The sequence below is a fragment of the Epinephelus lanceolatus genome, chromosome 18 (assembly GCF_041903045.1).
Source record: "Epinephelus lanceolatus isolate andai-2023 chromosome 18, ASM4190304v1, whole genome shotgun sequence".
Taxonomy (NCBI): Eukaryota; Metazoa; Chordata; class Actinopteri; order Perciformes; family Serranidae; genus Epinephelus; species Epinephelus lanceolatus.
Genome location: NC_135751.1, coordinates 25,604,138 through 25,626,133, shown reverse-complemented (window position 1 = coordinate 25,626,133; position 21,996 = coordinate 25,604,138). Strand labels below are relative to the sequence as shown.

General features: G+C 43.3%; 1 protein-coding gene across 1 annotated transcript in view; it reads right to left on the bottom strand.

The window, feature by feature from the left end:
- Positions 1 to 21,092, bottom strand: part of cyth3b (cytohesin 3b) — a 56,155-nt gene extending 35,063 nt beyond the window's left edge. The window contains exon 1 of the mRNA XM_033645403.2: positions 20,927 to 21,092. Within this exon, the coding sequence (XP_033501294.1) occupies positions 20,927 to 20,945 (19 nt within the window). The 5' untranslated portion in view covers positions 20,946 to 21,092. The remainder of the gene's footprint in view (positions 1 to 20,926) is intronic.
- Positions 21,093 to 21,996: the final 904 nt, after the last annotated feature.

Sequence of the window (21,996 nt, the reverse complement as noted above, 5' to 3'; positions counted from 1 at the left end):
CTTTTCCACATTTCACCTAGAGAACGATCAACTCTGACATCAGCCGGAAAACTACCAAAAGGCCCATCGTCGCATCATAAATGCTTCTGGATATTTATTATGATGATGATGATGGTTTTAGCCTGCATCTCACATCAGATCAGCAGTACTGATGGTGCAGCAACAACAGCAGAGTGCACTTGTTTTAAATACAATCCACTCACCCAAAGAGCATCAACTACAACTTTCATGAGGGTGGATTAGCAGCCACTCCAGTCCACAGTGCTTAGGTTACTATCCACCTTCCTGAGTCACTTTTACACTATTGCAAACATTGGATTCACATCTGTGACTGTGTCCTTTTGTAGTATCTTTAGAAGCAGTAACTCAGGAATGACTGATACAGTCAAACAACATAAACTGGGGCACAAAGTTTGTGATAAAAAAAGACTTATTTGCTGTGTGTTTCTGCTCTAAAATCAAAGGAACACAGATCTCATCCATTATGGTCACTGTCTTCCAAGACGTTCTTCTGTCACATTAATAAAGACTAACAGCACTGGGCTGTGGGCTGGTTTCCTTTTTGCCTCATGATGCTGGCTTTGATATTATTGATCTCATGTGCATAAAAATGTATGATTCACGTCTCTATTTCATCAGCAAAGCCAATGTCTTGAGTGGAATTTCATGACCAGCAAAGCCAAGCAACAGCACATTTCGATTCACTCCCAAATGAAAAAGGGGCTCTGTTTTGAAATGGTCAACTCACCTGCTATTCTACTTTAACAGAGGTCAGCTGAGGTCTTTTGCTCCACTGGTAATCAAGAGTGGGAGGAACAGGGGGACGATAAAAGAGTCTACAGCCATGTAAGCAGCTCTGTGAGGCCGTGGCGATGCTTTGAGCTCAATGTTAAAGTCAGCGTGCTAACATGCAGGTATTATCTATGATGTTCATTATCTTAGTGTAGCATGTTAGCATGCTAACATTTGCTAATGAGCCAAACACAAACTACAGCTGAGGCTGATGGGAATGTGATTAGTTGTTTGGTTACTTATGTGAAAACCTTGACCTGCTGGTGGCGCTAGAGTAAAATCACACACTCAAAACAGTCCTCATCCTCTGGGAACAATTAATAACTGTACCACATGTCTTAGTAATCTGTGAAATAGTTAAGATATTTCAGTTTGGACCAAAGTGTTCCACAGACTGACAGTCAGCACGGCTAAAAACAAAAGAGAGTGAAAAGTTTCACCATCATCTGCAGAAATAGAGACAACAACTTCCCACGTGTCGTTTCAAGAGGTACTTAAGCTGCTAAGTCTTTCAGCCTTGTAAACACATCTGATGTGAACACCACACTGTTGTCCTTGGATGCAAAGCCTGTTGTATAATATCTGATATAAGACACTTAAAGAGCATGAAACAGCAATATCTTGCTCTTGATGAATGTTTGTCATGTTTGTATTCAAGTTTCTTTCCACTGTTTGTTGGCCTTAAAGGCACAGCTCACCCAAAAATCAAAGATACATATAATTTCTCTTACCTGTAGTGCTATTCATCAGTCTAGATTGTTTTGGCGTGAGTTGCAGAACGTTGGAGATGTTGTCCATAGAGATGTCTGCCTTCTCTTGAATATAATGGAACTAGATGGCACACGGCTTGTGGTGCTCAAAGCGCCAAACAATACATTTGATAAAACTCAACAGCAATGTCGCTTTCCAGAAATTGTGACCCCGTTACTCAAGATAATCCACAGACCTTGTTGTGAGCAGTTTCATATCGGAACTACTTTAACTACTAACTATCTTTTTACCGAATTACACCTGTCTCCTGTACGACCACACATAAGGAAGCATACAACCAGTCGGAACCCCAGAAACGCTGCTCAGCTTTACCTCAAATGTTTCCTAGTGGCCACTTGGGATATTGCAGAAAAAAACCTGTTGCCTTGAAAGCATTTTTGTCATGGACCATGTCTGTAAAACTGTCAACAGGACACATCTAACTGCAAACAAGGTCAATAGTGACTCTTTCTATTATGAATTTTTGATCCACCAAGGTTTTATATTTTTCAAACTTTCCTGGAGCCAAGAAAAGCTATTTAAAAAACTGTGCTGTCATAACAACGGAAAGTCTCTGAGGTGCTTGGAAACTTGCTTCTCCAGTGGGAGAAACACTACTGTGCATATTCAGTGGGCCACATATCACAGAAGTAAAACTGGAAGCTAGAAACTTTTTTTTTTGGTGTACGCAACAGGTGAGCTATTAAATTGAATAAGCGCCATCTTGGCATCTGGTATCTTGTTGCTATTGTACATCCATGTAACTCATGGACAAGGAGCTCATGCTTGTGACAGCGCAAGGTGTAAACATAAATGGTGTCATCATCTGCGGAGCTATAACGTTAGCTAGCTCTGTGGTGCTAGGTGAGCTAGCAGTAGATGCACATGTAGCTTGGTAGAGACTGGGTGATAATTTAAGGAAAGAGACATTGCTGTTGAGTTTTTCAAATGTTTTTTTGGCGCTTTGAGCACCACAAGCAGAGTGCCATCCAGTTCCAATACACTGAAGATGAGGCAGACATCCTTACAGCTAATATGTTACACTGGGCAACACAGACCAAAACAATCTAGACTGATAAGTAGCACTACAGGTATGAAGAAAAGCATGTATTTTGTTTGTAGGGTGAACTGTCTCTTTAAAGAAATTACTGAATGTTTTTAAGTCTGCAGCAGTCACTTGTTGTCAGCTCTCATCTTAGAAGAGACATCCACAACATTCCCTTTATGAAAATTAGATTACGAGAAAAAAATCAGAGGTTACATCAAACACAACACAGCCGTTTGATTCTTCAAAGCCTCAAACACCCTATAACACAATCCCTTGAAGTAAGACAGTCTCCTCACAGAACCCACTAGTCTCAGTCACTTATTCATGAACAAGTACAGCATTTGCCAAATTTCACTCTGAAAGAAACGCTTCCTCTTCCCTTTGGATTTGAAAAACAGCTTCTGATTGGTTTATTTTTGGGCCATCATATGCCACAATCCTCTGACAAATTAGTTGAGTGGTTTTGACAGCAGGATATCGTTTCCTTTATCTTTGCTCAATTAGGAGCTTGACTGCAAGTCTTTCATTACGACTGTTGATCTTACCTCGCTCGACACATCCTCAACACCAAAGTACTGGGTTCTTCTGACTAAATGCAGATTTTTTGTACACAGCTTTGCATGTTTTGCAACTGATAAAAGATCAGCACATATGTCTGTCAGCCATCCGTCGACTGCAGAAACTGAGACCTTCTCTTATCTCATCACACAGTCTACATCCTGCTCAGGCTTTCACTTTTTTCCTCAAAGAGAGAGCAAAGACATTTTGAAAAGAAGATGGTGATCTTGCCAACCTGCTGTTAAATCAATAAACGATCTGTAGCTTGACAGCAATAGTAAAGGTATGTTTGAGATTAGCCTCGTTGCTGCTTTGTTTTGTTTCTTGATCTTGTTTTACATAATGTTCTTTACAACCTCACACTCTGTCTAGACAAGAGCTTTCTTAACTGACCAAAGATTTCAGCCTTTACCCAATACTACACCTACAGAGGAAGCCTGTGTGGGACAAACTAAGCCCTGAAGAAGTTTCTGTCAGATCTGTTAAGATGACGGCAATGCTTTCTATTTCTTTCATGATATCAGCACTCCACATGATGTCAACTTCCCCTATCAGCACGAACGACTGATCACAGGACAGCCCTCAGAGCAAAGGGTGGCTATTTTGAAGAAACTAGAATATAAAACATGTTTTCAGTTATTTCACCTTTTTTTGTTAAGTACATAACTCCACATGTGTTCATTCATAGTTTTGATGCCTTCAGTGAGAATCTACAATGTAAATAGTCATGAAAATAAAGAAAACGCATTGAATGAGAAGGTGTGTCCAAACTTTTGGCCTGTACTGTACATAAGGGTGTGCATGCAATATGGCAACAGAAGTATGGCGGTCTACAAGGGCATTAAGCACCAATGCATTAGGAATGCTACCTCAACAAACCGACTTTGAAAACTGGTGACCGACTTCCTGATATGTGTGCTATCAGTGTGTGTGTAGAAGACAATAGCAAGTGGCCTAACATTCAGTGACCAGATATATACCACATATTAGGTGGAGAAACGTAGCAGGTACACCAGCGAGACATTAAGACCATACAAGTCACTAGATGCTTTCGATTACGTTAGCTATGGTCAAGTACTGAACGTCAAACACCATGACAGACTCAGAGTTTTGAGTCTTGGCATCAGAAGTCCTCCATAGCCAAAGACAAGGACACAGGACCACTATGTATGAGAGAAACGGATATTACGTCCTAACAGAGAACTGTACTTGCATTTTGTGTTGTTAGCTTTCGAGCCAGCATAGCTCAGGGCTTGATAATACAGTTGTCATGCAAACATGAATTCTGCTTGTGTTTTACTGTAGCACGAGAATTTTTGATCGTGTACCCAGTCCAGCTGTAGTCAACACATTTGCTTGCTGCCAGTGTTACTGTAGGTGTTTCAGTTTAACAAGTGACTGTGTTAACTGGTGGTTGCTGGCAGTAACTTACGTAAATGGTTGGCGTAGGCAATAAACACAGATGAGTCTGTATTAAAAGCTGTAACGTCACACCTACATGTTCTGTTTGTGTTTTCAGCTGCTGTTGCAACAAGCAACCATGACGCATTCATCTGAGTCAAGTTAACACAGTCACTTGTTAAACTGAAACACAGTTGCTCTGAAATGGTCAAGATCCTGTTGCAGTTCTTTGGAACTTGAGTCCGCCGTTGGCATATCAGTTCTGACAAGCAGACATGCAACAACTACAGTTTTAATTCAATATTTAAAGCTCTGGATGGTGGGGCATGCATGTGCATATCTTTGAAGGCATCGTCTGTAAAATGGTCTATAATTTTGGATGCTGGACTTTTACTTGTAACAGTTACAGTAATAGTAGTAGTACTTCTTAACTGTGGTACTGCTAGGTGTATTTAGGTAAAAGATGTGAGGACTGCCTCCACCACTGTTGAGTTGTAGCCTCTAATTTAAAAAATACAATGGGTCTTCAGTAGGAATGATAACAATTAATCAGCTATTGATAAGAATTTGATCAATCATCCATTCATTCATTCATTTTCCGTAACCGCTTATCCTGTTGGAGGTCGCAGGGGAGCTGGAGCCTATCCCAGATGACATTGGGCAAGAGGCGGGGTACACCCTGGACAGGTCGTCAGATTATCACAGGGCGACAACTCACACTGAAATTCACACCTACTGGCAATTTAGAGTCACCAATTAACCTGCATGTCTTTGGACTGTGGGAGGAAGCCAGAGTACCCAGAGAAAACCCACATGCAAACTCTGCACAGAAGGGCTCCCCCACCCTGGGTTGGAACCAGGAACCCTCTTGCTGTGAGGCGACTGCTAAGCACTGCGCCACCATGCCACCAAAATTTGATCAAAGATATGAAATTGAATCAATCAAATGAAGATATGATTCTGAAATTCAATCAATGTGTGTTTCATATGTCTGGGCCTCTTCATCTTGATCATAGTCTACGCAATGCTGTCAGAGAATATGCAGTACGTTGCTGTGAGCTTCGAGGAGAAAATGCATTTGGTATTGTTTCATAAAAGCAAAGTTTTAATCCATTAATGGATTGTTAATGTTACCAATGATCAATTAAGGAACATGCTTAACATTTGCAACCCTCGTCTTAAGTAAACAAAGCTACTGAGCAGTGATTCTCCAGAAACTCCTAGCAGGGCCTCTGTAAGGACCTCTGCACTTACACAGGAAATAACTGTAGTGTCTCACCGGCCTTCAGTCTGGTATGGAGGCCCTGAGCAGACAAACAGGACTTGCAGACAGAGGAACAAAGACGACAGAGCAGCCAGCAACACAGGCTGTTTATATTGGGTTTAGGCCTTAAATCTGGAGGAGAGCAGAGCAGAGATACACGATAGACAGCGAGACAGAGAGAGATGAAGAGACGATCCAGCTGCCAAATAGGATCCACTTCTTCAGCAGGAAGGAGAGGAGGCGGATGAGGAGGAGGAGGAGAGAGTTCATAACAGAGTTAAAACCTGAACCAGGATTTCTTTATTACGCAAAATATGTGGGCGGTTCAGGTCAAAGCGCCACTCTTTCCCAGGTTCTGCGTAAAGGGGTTTTCCAGACTACAAGCCGCAGCACACTGGAACATTTTTTCTTTAACTTATCTGAAATCTCGCTGGTTGAGCGCTGATTAGAAGTAAACATCAGGTTGGATTCTTGCATCATCTCCACAAAGCTGCACGTTTTGTTTTTCCTACACAAGTAGATGAAAAAAACACCAGGGATGACCTTGATGGTGAAGCCTTTGTATTAATAGTCAAATTCATTCCACCCTGTCTCCTAAAAAATAAATACTGCTTTAGCAGGGAAGTGTTCAGGGTGGATGGTGCGGGTACAAAGCACAGGTCTTTGACACCATCGGGCTTCATGTGCTGCATCCCAAAACACACTGGTTAAGGTTAGAGAGAGGTGGTAGTTTCTTCAATATAGAGAGTACATGTTTAGCTGGAACCAGCAGCTCTATGGGCCGCGCTACTGGTTGGTCAGTTCGGGAAAATTCCCTACCTTCTGGCGACCACAGCTTTTGCCCTAGGAGGCTGAACTCTGGCATGGAGGTCAGGTGTGTGTGTATGTGAAGTGCCAATTGGCTAATGGACTTTATAGAAACACACACATACAGATAGACAGACATAATTTTGACATGTCTCCTTTCATAACCCATTAACTGGTCTGCTCTGTAGGGAGAGGCATGATTGCACGAGAGACAAGTGCTTGTGAGGTTAGGTGTGTATGAATGCATGCGTGGGTCCATGCCTGTATGTGGTCAAAGCTATGGCGATATGGCGATAGCTATGACGATATCACACTTAACTAAAACCATGATTTTTCCCTTAACTTAACCCAGAAAAAAAACATTTACTTTGACACAAATTAATATTTTAGGGAAGTTTTATGGGTACATTAAATATCTCACAGTGAGCTGGGGTGTTTTGCCAATGAGATAGCAGCAGAGATGAACTCTGAACCAGGAAATGCTCTTTATTTGACAGTAACACACTATAACTTTCTGACATCTACACAGACAGGAGGTCACTAACCACGTGCATAACTTAACTGAAAAATGCATGAACATTTATTGCTGCGTAACCGTGCGTTCACACCAAACGCGATGGACGCGACGTCATCGCCCGTAAGGCGAGTATCGCATCGCTTGATCACAAATGTCACCTTGTTGATCATCGCTTCGTCGCTTCAATCGCGATGACGTAACCTTCCTCCCGCAATTTTCTTCACCTCCCGCTATTTTCTCGTCAACCATGGCTGAGTTAACTACCGTAGCTGCTCTTTATCTGTTGTGGACATCTGATTTGGATTGGAGACCCAAACGCCTCCGTGTCTGGGTTCACAATATCCTCCAGAAACGCACACAGCTGGGTGAATATCATCACCTCCTGCAAGAGCTGCGTCTGGATGACGGTCGTTTCCAGCGGTACTTCAGGCTGACGCTGGCCCAGTTTGAGGACCTGTTGGCCTGTATCTCCCGCCTGGACACCAACTACAGGCGCTCCATCCCAGCTGCGGAGTGCCTGTCCATCTGTCTCCGGTTAGTAGCTTATAATGTCTTTATGAATGGTTGGATATCAACGCTGATTGGATGTTGCGGCACAGCATCACGCGATGTCGCTTGAAAAGTTCAAATTTTTCAACTTCAAGCGACACGCGATGAGGCGATGGACGCGTCATCACTTCATCGCGTCGCTCTTATCGCCTGAAACGCGTCACCCGAAGCAACATCGCATGTCATCACGTCATTTACATTGATTTTGAATGGAAACTTGTGGCGTTCATCGTGTCCATCGCGTTTGGTGTGAACGCACAGTAATAGGTAACATGTGATTTAAAACACAGTTTCCTTCAGCTTATGGCCTTAAACATATTGTCTCATGGCATGCTGGGAAACTCCCCCCATTCAGCCCCCAGCACCCCGCAATATTTTGTGTTTCCCCGTTATGTTGGGCATTATTGTGTTTCTTTTAAAACATACATTTGCTGTTGCATATTAGCAGTATAGAAACCTAATGTCAAAATGAAGATCAGGTTGATGTATAGATGATTTAGTTGAATAACAAGACCAGCTGAAAGTTGATGAACCTTCCCCATGGAAATATGAACGACACAGCATCAATACTCAGTCAATACCCAGTTATATTTGCTTTAACTTCCTTGAGATCATTTTGGCATGGGTCAGAGATCGGCCAAATAACGTCATGTCTGTTCTTCTTCAAGTCTCTATAATCAATATTTTCAATAATGACAATGTATGAAATGACAATTTGAACAATGTGTAATGTGAAAAGGATTGCTCATAGTGGTTAAGTTCCAAGAGTAGATGGAAATACTGCTTATTCAGTTCGTTTTTAGCTAAATAATTACTTTATAATCAGTGCATTGAAGATGAGCAATGGTTCAAAACTTTCTTGTTACTACATGCTTTCTTGCCATGAGGTTTTTGGGTGGGTAGTAGCTCTAATTATTATTTCATTAAACATTACAACATGAAATTCTTCATATAATCCCTATGATTACACCCTACAGCTAAAAGGATACAGGAGGATAACATGAGGAAAATCTGTGTTTCCCATGTCATATATTTGAATAACAACTGTCCTCATCTGACGGTAAACTAGCTGATTGGTTTCCTGCTTCTTTGAAGGAATACTGCACCCTCAAATCGACCATTTGCATGTCATTAATCACCCTGTGATACCTTGAATTTGGGAAAAAAGTTTTTCTTGTATGCTCCAATAGTGAACGAAGAATCAAAAAAACGTGCATTTTTAATGAACTGAAGAAAAGGGGGACCGCATTTGACAGCAAAACTATATCAAAAAATCAATTTACAAACTCTGACACAACTTCTGCAGTGTAATCAAAGTCTCATTTATCCAGTCGTATGCTCAGTACACTGAGTTAAATGCACGCACATATGTGGAAGTGTTTTCTCCTCACAGATTCAACACAGGGTGAGCAATTGATTTACAAATGGTCATTTTGTGGATACAGTATTCCTTTAAGATTCCCAGTAACACAATGTTTCACCTAGAAACTACATACATGTATGTTCCTCTGACAGCCTACAGGCGTTTGTGACTACCCCAGATCTCCTGAGACCTTCAGGAATGGAGATCTGCTGATGTTCTCAATATCACTAACTAACATTTCCCCCGAGGGAAAACACAATAATTCCTCATTGTTGGTTTATGTATAAGTCAATTTATGAGGAGAATAATGATGATCATGTTCCTCTGGCCTCATTACATTATCAGGAGACAATGACAAAAATACTGAGGTTTTTTCAAGGTTAGCTGGGGTGCTTGTGCTCGACTGCACGACAGAAACTCAGCATGACAGAGGTCAACAGAGAGATTAAATACATGTGTGAGGGAACCTGTGCCCGAGAGCCACTGTAAATCACTTGCCCTCCAAGATACCCTCAGGCCACTGTGTGTGTGTGTGCGCGCGTGTCTGTTACGGTGGTCTTGACCCACTCAAAGCCACACCAGGTTATCAATCATACACAATCATCATCCGCGAGAGCACTGACATTGATGCATCATGAGTTATGAGACAAGGAGAGAAAGTGTGTGTGTGTGCATATGTGTGTGTGAGTTTATAGCAAGAAGGAATGGGTGACAACACCTCAAGTAGTCAAGCTGCAGTTGTCCCTTAGAAAAACCTAGTTATCGATGACCTTGAGGAACGTTCTGGAGCCCTGACCTGCTCTGTCCATGCCATTCATTTCATATTTTACAGTCCTCACTGACAGCAACATTAGCTGTCATATCTCTGAACACAATTTAACAATTCAAGGGTCAGGGCGAAGGAAAAGTGGCCTAAAAATACTGAGGAGTCTAGTGTAGAAAATCCTGGTAACACACCAGACTATAAATCACTTTACAGAGTCTGGAATAGAAGACACAACGGAGGATATCTGTTTTTTCCAGCTCTTCTTTTCCTTTCAGCGCTGCCTTTTTGTCATGACTGAATCCTGTTTATATACACTGTGTGTGTCTGTGTGTGTGTTTCACTCTAGTAAGGAAGTGACAGTGAGCGGCCTGAGCCCCTGACCTATAATCCACTAACTGTCATCCATATCCCTCCCCACTTGATCTCCTCCATTTGTCTACGCATGGAGAGGGCTCGCAGCCCACACTAATCCTCTGTGTGCACACCATATAAAGAGATGTGCACACTCACAGCAACGCATGTACATTTATATACACACATACGCACAGATGCCTCCACAAGTGATATAGTGGAAGTAGAGAAGCATGAGGTATACACAGCTGGGCTGAGCCTTGCACCACTAACCTACTTTGAGGATCCGAATGCAGCATCCCCTTCCCTATCAGTCTCTCTTTGAATCTGTGCCACCGCTGCACGTCTCCATCTCCATCTCTCTCACCTAAACATATACAAACCGACACACTCACACGCACACACACGTGTATATACACACTGACAGGTTGCTCAAGAGCCCCTGTGTCACGTGGTCATCCTGCTGTGCTCTTTGTAGCCTTTCTCGGTGACAAACGGAGCACCGCTGCCACTCTGAATAGCACAGAGCCGATGATGGGGAAAGGAAAGACTACGGCTGCAACAACCTCTGCCGTCTTTACAGCACCGGCGGCGCAGTCACAGCTCATCCTCTCTCCCTATGAAAGAAGAATGAATTTTGCATGATGCAGCAGCATCTTAGAGCAAAAAAGGGGAGTGGGGGAGGCGGGTGAAAACATGCCCATTTTGCAAAAAGAAGAAAAAGAAGAAAAAGAAAATTGGCAAAGACTGAGGATGTGCTGTAGTAGTTTACTGACACATTGACCCTCTGAGTAACTCACAGAGTGTTACAAATCCCTTCTTAAAAGCACGCCTGGCATTGGAGTGGCAGTGCCACAAGCCCCAGGGGGGAGACAAGAGGGCTGTAAGAGGCTGGAGGCTGGCCAGATGCTTAACGCACACACAGACACACACACACACACACACTGGAGCAGGACAGAGCAGAGATATTCAAGAGTAAAGGCCATTTAGTTTCCGCACCAACATGTCAGCAAGGGTCCGTTGTGGTTCGTGTGACGTAAATGTCATCATCCACCCATGTCCGCAATTTTTGTGGCCAGGTGGACTGTTCACAGAGCAAGCGCACTGACAGCACATGCTTCATTCTCTTGCTCCAAAATGTAGTCCAGTCCAAAACGCTGCCATCAAGCCAGCCGCAGCTGTCACACCACAATGACGTTAAGGCTCGGGTATGCTTTTCGCCAGGATGGTTGCACAGCGATGAACTGTGACGGGGAAACACTTGGATCATTTATACTCCAATACTTTCCTAAACTGTGGGGGGCAGTGTATCGAAAAGAGCACGGTTCTCCGCCCATTCCTGCACGCATAGTTAGAAAATGTGTATGGACAGGCGAAAACCTGCCACGTGGGACCTCCACGAAGGGCCATGCAGACACTCGAGACCATGGCAGATGTGTCAAGCATAGATCAAGCATTAGTTTTAAGTCGGATATTCAACAGAAGTTCACTCCAGTTTCGCTTTGACCCGATATTGGCAGCAGGAGGACGGTAAGCTCTCTTGTTGACTGTTTGGGGCTGGCGCGGACCCTATGAATAGAACCAGGTGCAAGTGCGTGTGACTGCAGCTGTCTGAGGACATTCAGTGCGGAAAGTATGACCCAGCATTTGAGTAGACTACAGAGCTGAATACACAGGTGCACTGGAGAAAGAACCAGACCTGAATTAGAATACTCCAACAGGCTAAAACCCAACGGTATTCAATTTACCATAATGTAAGACAAGAAAAGAGAAAATCTGCTGGAAGAAACTTTAATCTGTGTATCTGTTAAAAATCACAGTTGTGTAATGATATTGTATTCCAGCATGTTTTGGGGAGTGTGTGGTGTTTCCAGAGTGCGAGGCACTGGATGTACTGGCAGTCAGAGTGGGATACACCTTTTTCCTGCATCTTCAGCAGGTCAAACAATCTTACATAATTGTTCCAACCTTCCCGTTTCCTGCCCACTCTGCTCGACCTTCTCTTCCTTTTCCGACAGACCTGACACACACACACACACACACACACACACACACTTTACTGGAAGCCATGAACTCCCACAAAGGCCCAAGTGGAGCAGGACGTTCTCTGCCTGAAATTCACTTCAGCACATGACTTCAGACTCCCGGGACCTTTTAGCACGCTCTGATTTTTCTTTCCAAAGAGGAGAAAAATGGCTCGATTTGCCTCACATCTTCCCTCCACGAGCCCCTTGATGGTCTTAATGCGACAAAGACAGATCCCAGTCTGTGACTGCGTGGAGCAGCAGACCTTCACCACGCAGCACTGTCTGTTAGATGAAGAGGAAACTGGATACTTTCTTTACAAAACCCCGAATGTGTGCTTTTCCTCCTCTGCTCCAGACAAAAATTAAGTCTTGCCATCAGTGTCATAGCCACTTACAAAAGTACTTCAAACCCTTTTTTGAAGGCAGAGAAAACAGAGTGGAGGTCCAAGAGGATTTGCACACACGCCTCATGTTCACTTTTATATTAGCTTTTATTCATGCAAGTGGATCACGTCCAAATCCTGGAAGTTTACTTCCATATGGGTCAGTCTGACCTAATGTCTGTTGAGTCCAACTTAAACCTCTACGGGGGTGTCATGGGTAAATGTAATGTGCTATCTGATATTCAGCCAGGCCAGACTCAACAAGGGCCCTCTGTGTTCGCTGACCTTTTTGTCGAAGGTGAAACACACACACACAGACTTCAGTCTATACAGTAACGTCGAGCCACATACAGAAGCCAGAAGTCTTTTATCTCCACATCAGCTTCTCAAAGCAGTTACTGAGCCGTGCTGAGCAGGACTGGTAGCGCATGACAGTGTGTGAGAGCAGTGAGAGTGCACTGTAGTCAAAACAAAACAAAAAAAACACACACACTCTTTAACAGAGGTGAGTCATATACACAAACACATTTCCAAAAAAAAAAAAAAACACAAACAGACAAAAAGAATTCTCACTAAGGTCTGGACTAATGCTTCTGCTATCTGCGATTGGCTAGATGCATCGCTGGCTGTTTTCTTTTGGGCAATTTTATTTTGCTAACTTTAAGTCTACCTCCAAAAAACAAATATAAGAGCCACTGTTTTAGCAAGACACCTGTGTAAACTACCAGTTGTTAGGATGGCGATGGTCCATTTCTCCAAACCCTTATTTTCACTTGCAAAACTAACGCCTAATTTATAATCCTGCAGCTGTGTGCCTATGTGTTCTGTGCGGGATGGTGCGGGCACCTCTTCTGCATGCCAGGCCGACATAGTACTGCAGCGTGTTGTGTGTAGCATGTCATTTCATCCATGTGTGTTGGGATCAGAGCTGTTTGGAAATCCCACCTCTTGGCTATGATGTCCAATCAAACTTCTGCGGTGTCTGTTGCAACTGGTGCGTGCACAGCGACTCTCTGCGAGCCCCTAAAAGAGTTCTGTGCAAGCTTTTCCATAGAAGCATAAATTAGGCATAGCAGAGCCAATACAAGTAAGCCCCCCCCCCCCCCCCCCCCATCCCCACCATGAAAGTTTCATATTAAAGGAATAGTCTGACATTATGGGAAATACTTGTTGTCCTGCCAAAAGCTAGACGACAAGATCAATACCCCTCACATGTCTGTACGCTTAATATGAAGCTACCAACAGTAGCCAGTTAGCTTAGCACAGAACAAAGACTGGAAACAGAGGGAAACAGCTTGTCTGTCTCTGTCTGAAGATGACAAAATCCACCTGCTAGCACATATTATGTCTTATTTGTTTAATACATACAAAAAACAAAGTGTAAAAATGACGAGTTATGGTTTTACAGGAAGTTGAGTGATAGAATGTAACCCTGTTAACCCAAACATTGACTCAAAATGTTGAAGTATTCCTTAAATCAGGAAATATAATGTGGGAAATGGTCCATTAAAAACTCCATTAATTAGGCAGGTTAGGCTGACATCTCTGAGGTCAATCCTGTGGCTATAAGAGTGTGAAACATTTTCCACTCAGGTCTGGGAAATGGAGCACTCTCATGCCACAGGTTGCAGGAGGTAGGCCAAATATCCTTTAGTAGCCAAATGTTTCGCCATCTATCAAAAGACACCTGTCATTTGGCCCCAGATTTAACTCCAAAGCTTAGATTTTTATTCATTTAAGGGTTATTTAACTCCCTGAATTAGACAAGAACATTTTAAACACTGCAAACAAGCTTTAACACTAATCATACATTTAATAAAAAGCTATAACAGCAGACTGCACATGACCTTCCACTGTAAGTAACTAACTTTTTGTGTCGAGGTAACTTGTAAAGAACAGGGCCTCTACTGCAACGTCCCTCTGGTGCTCCCTAACATCCTGCAGGGCCCTCAGGTCCTTCACCGTCACACAGGCTGCATACAGATCCTTACTGCCTGCCTGAGCCTACTCATGCTTGAAGTAAACATCCACCACCACAATTATCTGTAGATATCTGCAGTACAGATGAACCAGGCGACCCCTCTTAAGAGTTAAAATATGGGACAGAGAAGATATTCAGTCTGAGGAGGTGCGTACTATCAAAGCATGATTTGTTCCTACACTCCATCAAGACTTCAGGACGCTCCTCTCTCAGCCACCTGACAGTGTGTGGGCTGCGGGGAAAAGACAGCAGCTGCAAATCTACTCCAAAGACAAAAACACAAATCCTTAACGTAGCAGGAAGCTGCTGGCGCTGTCCTGCAGCCGGCAGATGAATGGCACACACATCTGAAAGCCCAGCTTGTCGTGTGCGTCTCGCCTCGCCCAAGTTGGGCTGCAGTGTACCATAACCCCGCAGACCACACACTGACACACACACTCACACGCTGAACTGCCAAGTTTAAATGGCTGGTTTTCACAGTGTGTAAATAGAGCGGCATGTAGCCAAACTCGCAAGCCGTCGCAAGGCGTGCTGTGAAGCCAGTGTCTAGCATAAATGCTCTGATTCATACCATATGGACATCACTCATGACGTCTCTATTGACGATGTGCACACAGCTCACCAACTAACAAAGATTACACTGTAGAAGAGGAAGCAGAGATACTGTAGGTGTGCATTTGTCGGACTGTCAGAGTCAGTCATGCAGAACCAGAATGTGTTACAGTAAGCTTCGCTCAGGCTGCTCAGTCAGACTGGCTTCACTGTAGCAAAGCTTTGTGGGCTCTTGTTGGCCCATTGTCCACTGAGCTACTGTTGTGGCAGGAGGCATTGTATTGTTGACTGTCATGCGTGTCAGATGGATTACTATGAACCCGTCTTCTCTAAGCCTGGTGCAGTTCGGCCGACTGTGGTCGCAGAAAAGTAACTGATATGAGAAAAACACAACAATAGATAAAGAATCGAACAAGAGAAAGAAAAGACACAGTGATGCAGCAGTGATGCTCAACTGACAGCCAGGGGGCCAGATAGGGTGCTGGGTGACCCGCTGACCATTTGCTAATTCAAAATGAAAATAAACTGATACACACTGGGATCTTTTTAGTACATCAAAAGTAAATAAGTTGCCAGAGTGCATTACATAGAGCTCGTTTACAAAAAAAAGTGCCAAGGGAGGATGCCTCGGTGCCCTGAATATTCTCAAGTTCTAGAGATGCCCCTGCGTACACCTGACTTGTGTGGGGCTGGGACTGGATTTGCCTCTTGGCTAAGATGAGAGAAGGCAGAAAACATTGAAAGGTTGAAACAAGCAAGTCCTTTATATATATGTACTGATAAATATTTTTTATTCATATACAGTTTATTAACTGGCCCCTGGCTCTTTGTCATTTTGCAAAAATGGCCCCCGAGCAAAACAAGTTGAGATTCCCTGCTCTACAGCCATGCTCGCAGCTCTGTGAGGCCGTGCCAGGCCCCCAGGAAGTGCGTCGGAAGCTAATGGTGGCCAAACTGTGTAACTACAACTTCAAGTCCGTCATGTGATGTCCTCAGGCCCAAAAAGACTTTCCCCACAGACTTCCATTGTGAAAAAAATTATTTATTATATCCAATAATATTTAAAAAATGAAGAGCTACACAGTCAAATCATCTTATTCCAACTAAAATCTCTAGTGCACCATTTATGAGCCCACTGATGTGGACGATCCAGGTAAATTCATATCTGCAAACTGAACCTTTTTTGGCTTCATGCAACACTAAGCTATTTTAATTGGAGTTAACAGGGCCCCACCTCCAACGCTGTATCCAGCTCTCTTTATATGTCCACGGGCTGTGTTGAGGCGCAGCAGTGCTAATGTTTAGCATGTGTAATACTATGTTCACCATCTCTTTTAAACGTGTTAGCATCCTAGCACTTGCTAATTAACAATAAAGAGAAAGCTGCCTACAGCTAAGGCTGATGGGAATATCATTAGTTTTGGACATCGTAAAAAGGCTTGCAATGGTATGAGATTTTCACGGTACGATAACCGTCTCAGAAAATATTGCGGTTTCACGATATCATGGTATCACAGAAATTATTATCAGTCAGAATAACCCTTAAATGAATAAAAATCTAAGGGTTATTTTTGGTTGAACAAACGTTTTATTATTATAGTTGAAACTTGAGATCATTCTGTTAATAGAAGTATGCGTAAAAAAGTCTGAAAATAACTAAAGTAAAGGGGAGTTTCTCCATTCAGTTGCCTTTTTCCCCCAATTTCGTAGATAAGCAAATGTACACGGTATGATAACCCTCAACTGTTATATCACAGTATACCTTAAAGCCGGTATATCGCGGCAACCCTAGACATAAACCAGTGTCATGGAAAAATTTTGATGTGATGATGACACTAGTTATCACGATTACTCCTGATTTCATGGCAATCCATCCAGTAGTTTTTGGGAAATTTCAATCAATACCAAGAACATCAACCTTGTGGTGGCACTCTAGAAAAGTTCTTGGGCTCACTAAAAATCATTGTTCAGTCTGGAATAAAGTGGTAGACCAACTAACCAACAATCAACACTGCCATCCATATAGCCATGCCACTTGCATGAAAAAAAAATCATGTGCATGAAAATTGTACTAGGTCTCCTTTTTCCAACACAGAGAACATTTCAAGGATAAAAAAAAACACAGAGAAGAAAATGGAAAAGAAATGAAAGGCTGACTCCTCATCAAAAGTACGACCTGGGTTGATGATAGTCATGGATGGCTGGACTCTGCTCAATGTTCGGTTGAGTTAATTATGACAGAAAAGACGGACTTTCATTGAGAGAAACTCCTCTAACACACAGGAGGATTGATTCAGAAAGAATATCTAGTCCACCACCACTCTCCCTCGCTGTCTCTCACTGGCGGTGCTCCATACTTCTCTGGCCGTTTTCCAACTTTGCTCTGGCACTTCATCCCCCCCTCCCCTTCCCTCCCCATTTATCCCCTCCACACACATCTCCTCCTGTCTCGCTCTCTCATTCCCCCTCAGACATCTCACCATCACTGCTACTACGACTATGTCTCTCTCTCTCTCTTTGCGGTCACACGTTCTTTCCATCCTCGCGCCTTTCTCGCTGTCTGTTCTCCATCTGACACCTCGGTATCTCACTCTGTCCACCTCGCTCCCTCTCACTCGACTTGTGTCGCGGAAAAAAATGTGCGCGTCCCTTTGTGGGGAATGACTATCAGATATTGAACTTTGTCGACCAACTTGCCACATGCCTGTAATCCTAACCAACACAATCGCTCATCATCTGTGAAGCCCTGAGCACCCAACTCTGCTGTGGGCTCGTGTGGGTGTTAAACTGTTCTATCGCAATTTGTGGATAACGTTCCACACATTTCAACACAAAACAAAAAACAGGAGCACTGCAGACTCTCTTCCCTGCAGCATCCAGGACACTATTCATTCCAGATGGGAGGGCAGACTGTGGCATAAATCACACACTCATACCTGCTCACACACACACACACACACACACACACACACACACACACACACTTATCATTCTCTGTCAGGATTCATCCATCTATCTTCACTGCAAACAGTGCCATAAGGACAAAATTTAATTTGTGTGAGTGTCAGTGTGTCAGTGTGCAGCCATGAATATATGCAAGTGTGAATGTGTGTGTGTTTATACACTCCCGGCTGTTGTCAGCTATCCCTGGTCGGCATCACAGCACCATATGTCTGTCTGTGGGGCTGTGCTGACGTGTGCCACCGCTGGAGGCCAGGCTGGCCGCAAACAGCACAATGACAGCTTTATGCCAGCATGCCATGCATTGCAATACTCCAGCAGATAGTCACATCCTGCAGCTCTGCAAGCGGAGAGCATGTGGGACTGAATACCACTGACTTACTGAGGTGAGACAACATGAGTGATGGTTTCTCACCTGCAGGATTCAGTTTATGATTACAGGCTTAGTAGAGTTGCCGAACCAGGGGTGGGACCAGAATCTGAATCCCCCTTCATTCCCTTCCAACCAGAGTCATAAGGTGAAAAGTAGCTGGTTTGTTAGTATCATGGCTAAATTACTGAGCAGGCCCACCGGCTACAGGACCACAGGCCGCTGCACCAAAACCTCTGGATGAGGTGACATTTACAGTTACAATTTCTATTGTAAGGTCAATCAAACAACCCCAAGAGACAGAAAATGGTCACAAAGAGATGCAAGAGACCACAAAGACACACAAAATCAACCACAGAGACTGAAAACAACCACAAAGAGAAACAAAACGACCACAAAGAGATGCAAAAGCACCACAAAGAGATGGAAAACAACCACAATGAGTTGCGAAATGATAACCAAGATAAAAGAAACCACCACAGATGCAAAACAACCACTATGAGATGCAAAATAACCCCAAGAAGATGCAAAGTGACTGCCGAGACAGACAGAACAACCACAAAGAGCTGCAAAGTGATAACCAAGATAAACAAAACCACCACAGATGCAAAATAACCACAAGGAGATGCAAAATAACTACTTGGAGATGCAAAATGACTACCAAGACACACAAAATCACCACACAGAGATGCACAATAACCGCAACGAGAAGCAAAACGACCAGAGAGAGATGCAAAATAACCACAAGGAGACACAAAATGACTACAAAGGGATGCAAAACAAGCACAAAGAGATGCAAAATGACAAACTAGACACACAAAACAACCATAAAGGGACACAAAATGACCACAAAGGGCCCCAAAATGACCACAGAGAGACACAAAATGACCACAAAGGACCACAAAGGACCACAAAATGACCACAAAGAGATGCAAGATAACCCCCAAGACACACAAAACAACCACAAAGGGACACAAAATGACCACAAAGGGCCCCAAAATGACCACAGAGAGACACAAAATGACCACAAAGGACCACAAAATGACCACAAAGAGATGCAAGATAACCCCCAAGACACACAAAACAACCACAAAGGGACACAGAACGACCACAAAGGGCCCCAAAATGACCACAGAGAGACACAAAATGACCACAAAGAGATGCAAGATAACTCCCAAGACACACAAAACAACCACACAGGGACACAAAATGACCACAAATAGATGCAAGATAACCACCAAGACACACAAAACAACCACAAAGGGACACAAAACGACCACGAGACACAAAATGACCACAAAGGGACACAAAATGACCACAAAGAGATGCAAGATAACCACCAAGAGACACAAAACAACCACAAAGGGACACAAAAAACCCACAACGAGACACAAAATGACCACAAAGAGTTGCAAAATGATGACCAAGACAAACAAAACCACCACAGACACAAAACCACCACAAAGAGATGCAAAATAACCACCAAGACACACAGAATGACCAGAAACAGACACGAAATGACCACGAGGAGACGCAATATGGCCAAAAAGAGAGATTACACCACAGAGAATGAGATCTTTTACATGTCTGCGTCCAGGGGCTTGCTCTCTCGTGATCTGCCCATGGCTTTAGGCTGCTTCCTATCTATTGATAAAAGTTCATAATAGTACATGTATAGCTGCCTATTCTGCATTCTTTTTTTCTTTTTTTTTAACAAGTAATAAACAATGCACCTATAATAATGTAGTAGTTACTATTGCCAAGAACCAGGGCTTTACACATGTTCCCACTCTCCACACATTTCACCTCAAAAGTTTCTCAACCTGCCCCTGTGCTAAACTACGAGCAGTGGATGTAGTCTGCAGGCTCCTGTTGCAGTGACGCATCTGTGCCAACACTTCCACTCATGAGTCAATAAATGAATCCGTGTCTCATGGCTATGCTTGGGTGACAGTGAGAAGACCTGTTGGGCCAGAGTGACACCAGCCTGCAGCTGACAAAGGCTTAGATAAACACAAGGCTCCGGCCACAGCACTTATACTACAAGTCTGATGCACTGACAGTCATCATGCTGATCCATTCAAGCCTGATAATAACCTTGCTGAGTCTTAACCATCACCCTGAATGTAGGTCAACCTTTGTACCTTCTCACATCAAGTAGGTAGGACTCTTGAAACACTGCGAGTCAACATGAGTGAAGGAGGTTTTGCTCATTTAGGAGTCTCTAGCAGAAAATGCTGGTGTGGGAAAGATGACTGGGTTTGACTGTGGACAGATGAGATCAATGTTGCTGCATGTGCCCAGGATAAAACTAACTCCATGTCAAGTCTAACATCACTCATAGGCCAAAGTCAGGATCCATATCATTATTATTATTATCATTATTATTATTATTATGAGCAGGCTGCAGATGCACATGTCTCCTGACTGTTGGTACTGAAAATAGCAACAAATCATTGGTCTGAATTGCACTGAATGAATCATACCTTGGTTGTCCTCGTCCATGTTTGCAGCCTATAAATCAAAGATCCCCCCCCAAAAATCGGTCACAGAAACTTCCGTTGTGCGAAAAGGGGGCTCTAATGCACACAGCAAAATACGCGTCCTAATTTCCAGGACGCATTTGGTCACACACAGGTTGTCTCACGGGCAGCGTCTTTCTTTTGGGAAATGTTGTGGCCATTTACGCCTCACAGTCGCACGGCAGTCTCCCCGGTTCCCGATGTGTGTGTGAGTGTGTGTGTGTGTCTGCAGCAGCGGTGTCTTTTCGCCCACAGTGGCCGAGCGCGTTATCGTTATCCCTCCAAATACGCCTTCACTCCACTAGTATCGGGAGAGTAGTTGACACGGCTGCGTCAAGTTGAGCAACACAGCCTGACAGCGACATGGGAGGGTAGGAAATTGTGTCTTCAAAATAAAAGACTCACACCCGGGTTATGTGGCTGTTTATTGGTTTTATTTTGGAGCCAAAACAGGAAGTACATGTGGTACTCTGTGCGCATTGACCGTGGTGGTTAATCCTAGCTCCGCTCCACAGCCCGTGCTGCGCGTCAGCATTCACCGCCGATCACTGCTCACGTGACTCCAGGCAACAGTGAGATTACACCCAACAAAATACACCTATAATGTTTTATTGATTAGGCGACATGGTTTAATTATGATGTGATATTTGTCCCTAAAATATTTATGGTAATTTAATTTAACATGTACTGGAATAGCACTGGAAGATTTTTTAAATTTATTTTAGGGGTCAAGTATAGTACTAGGCCACTATTGGTGCTGGAACAAGTTTTATTTATTGATTTATTTTTAGTGTATTTCAGTTTATTTAAGAGGGGTCAGTGCAAATCAATAAATATAATAAATACACATTGTACAAAAATGCCAGAAAAAGCCCAAAGGCTATTTTTCATCTGTAGTCCCTTGGCCAAGATGTTACACATGGTCACCTAAAATTCAACAAAGCACAAAAAACTAACAAAAAAAAACAGCACAAAACAAAAAAAGACACAAAAATAAAAAGATAGTCTACAGTTAAAAAACAAAAACAAACAAA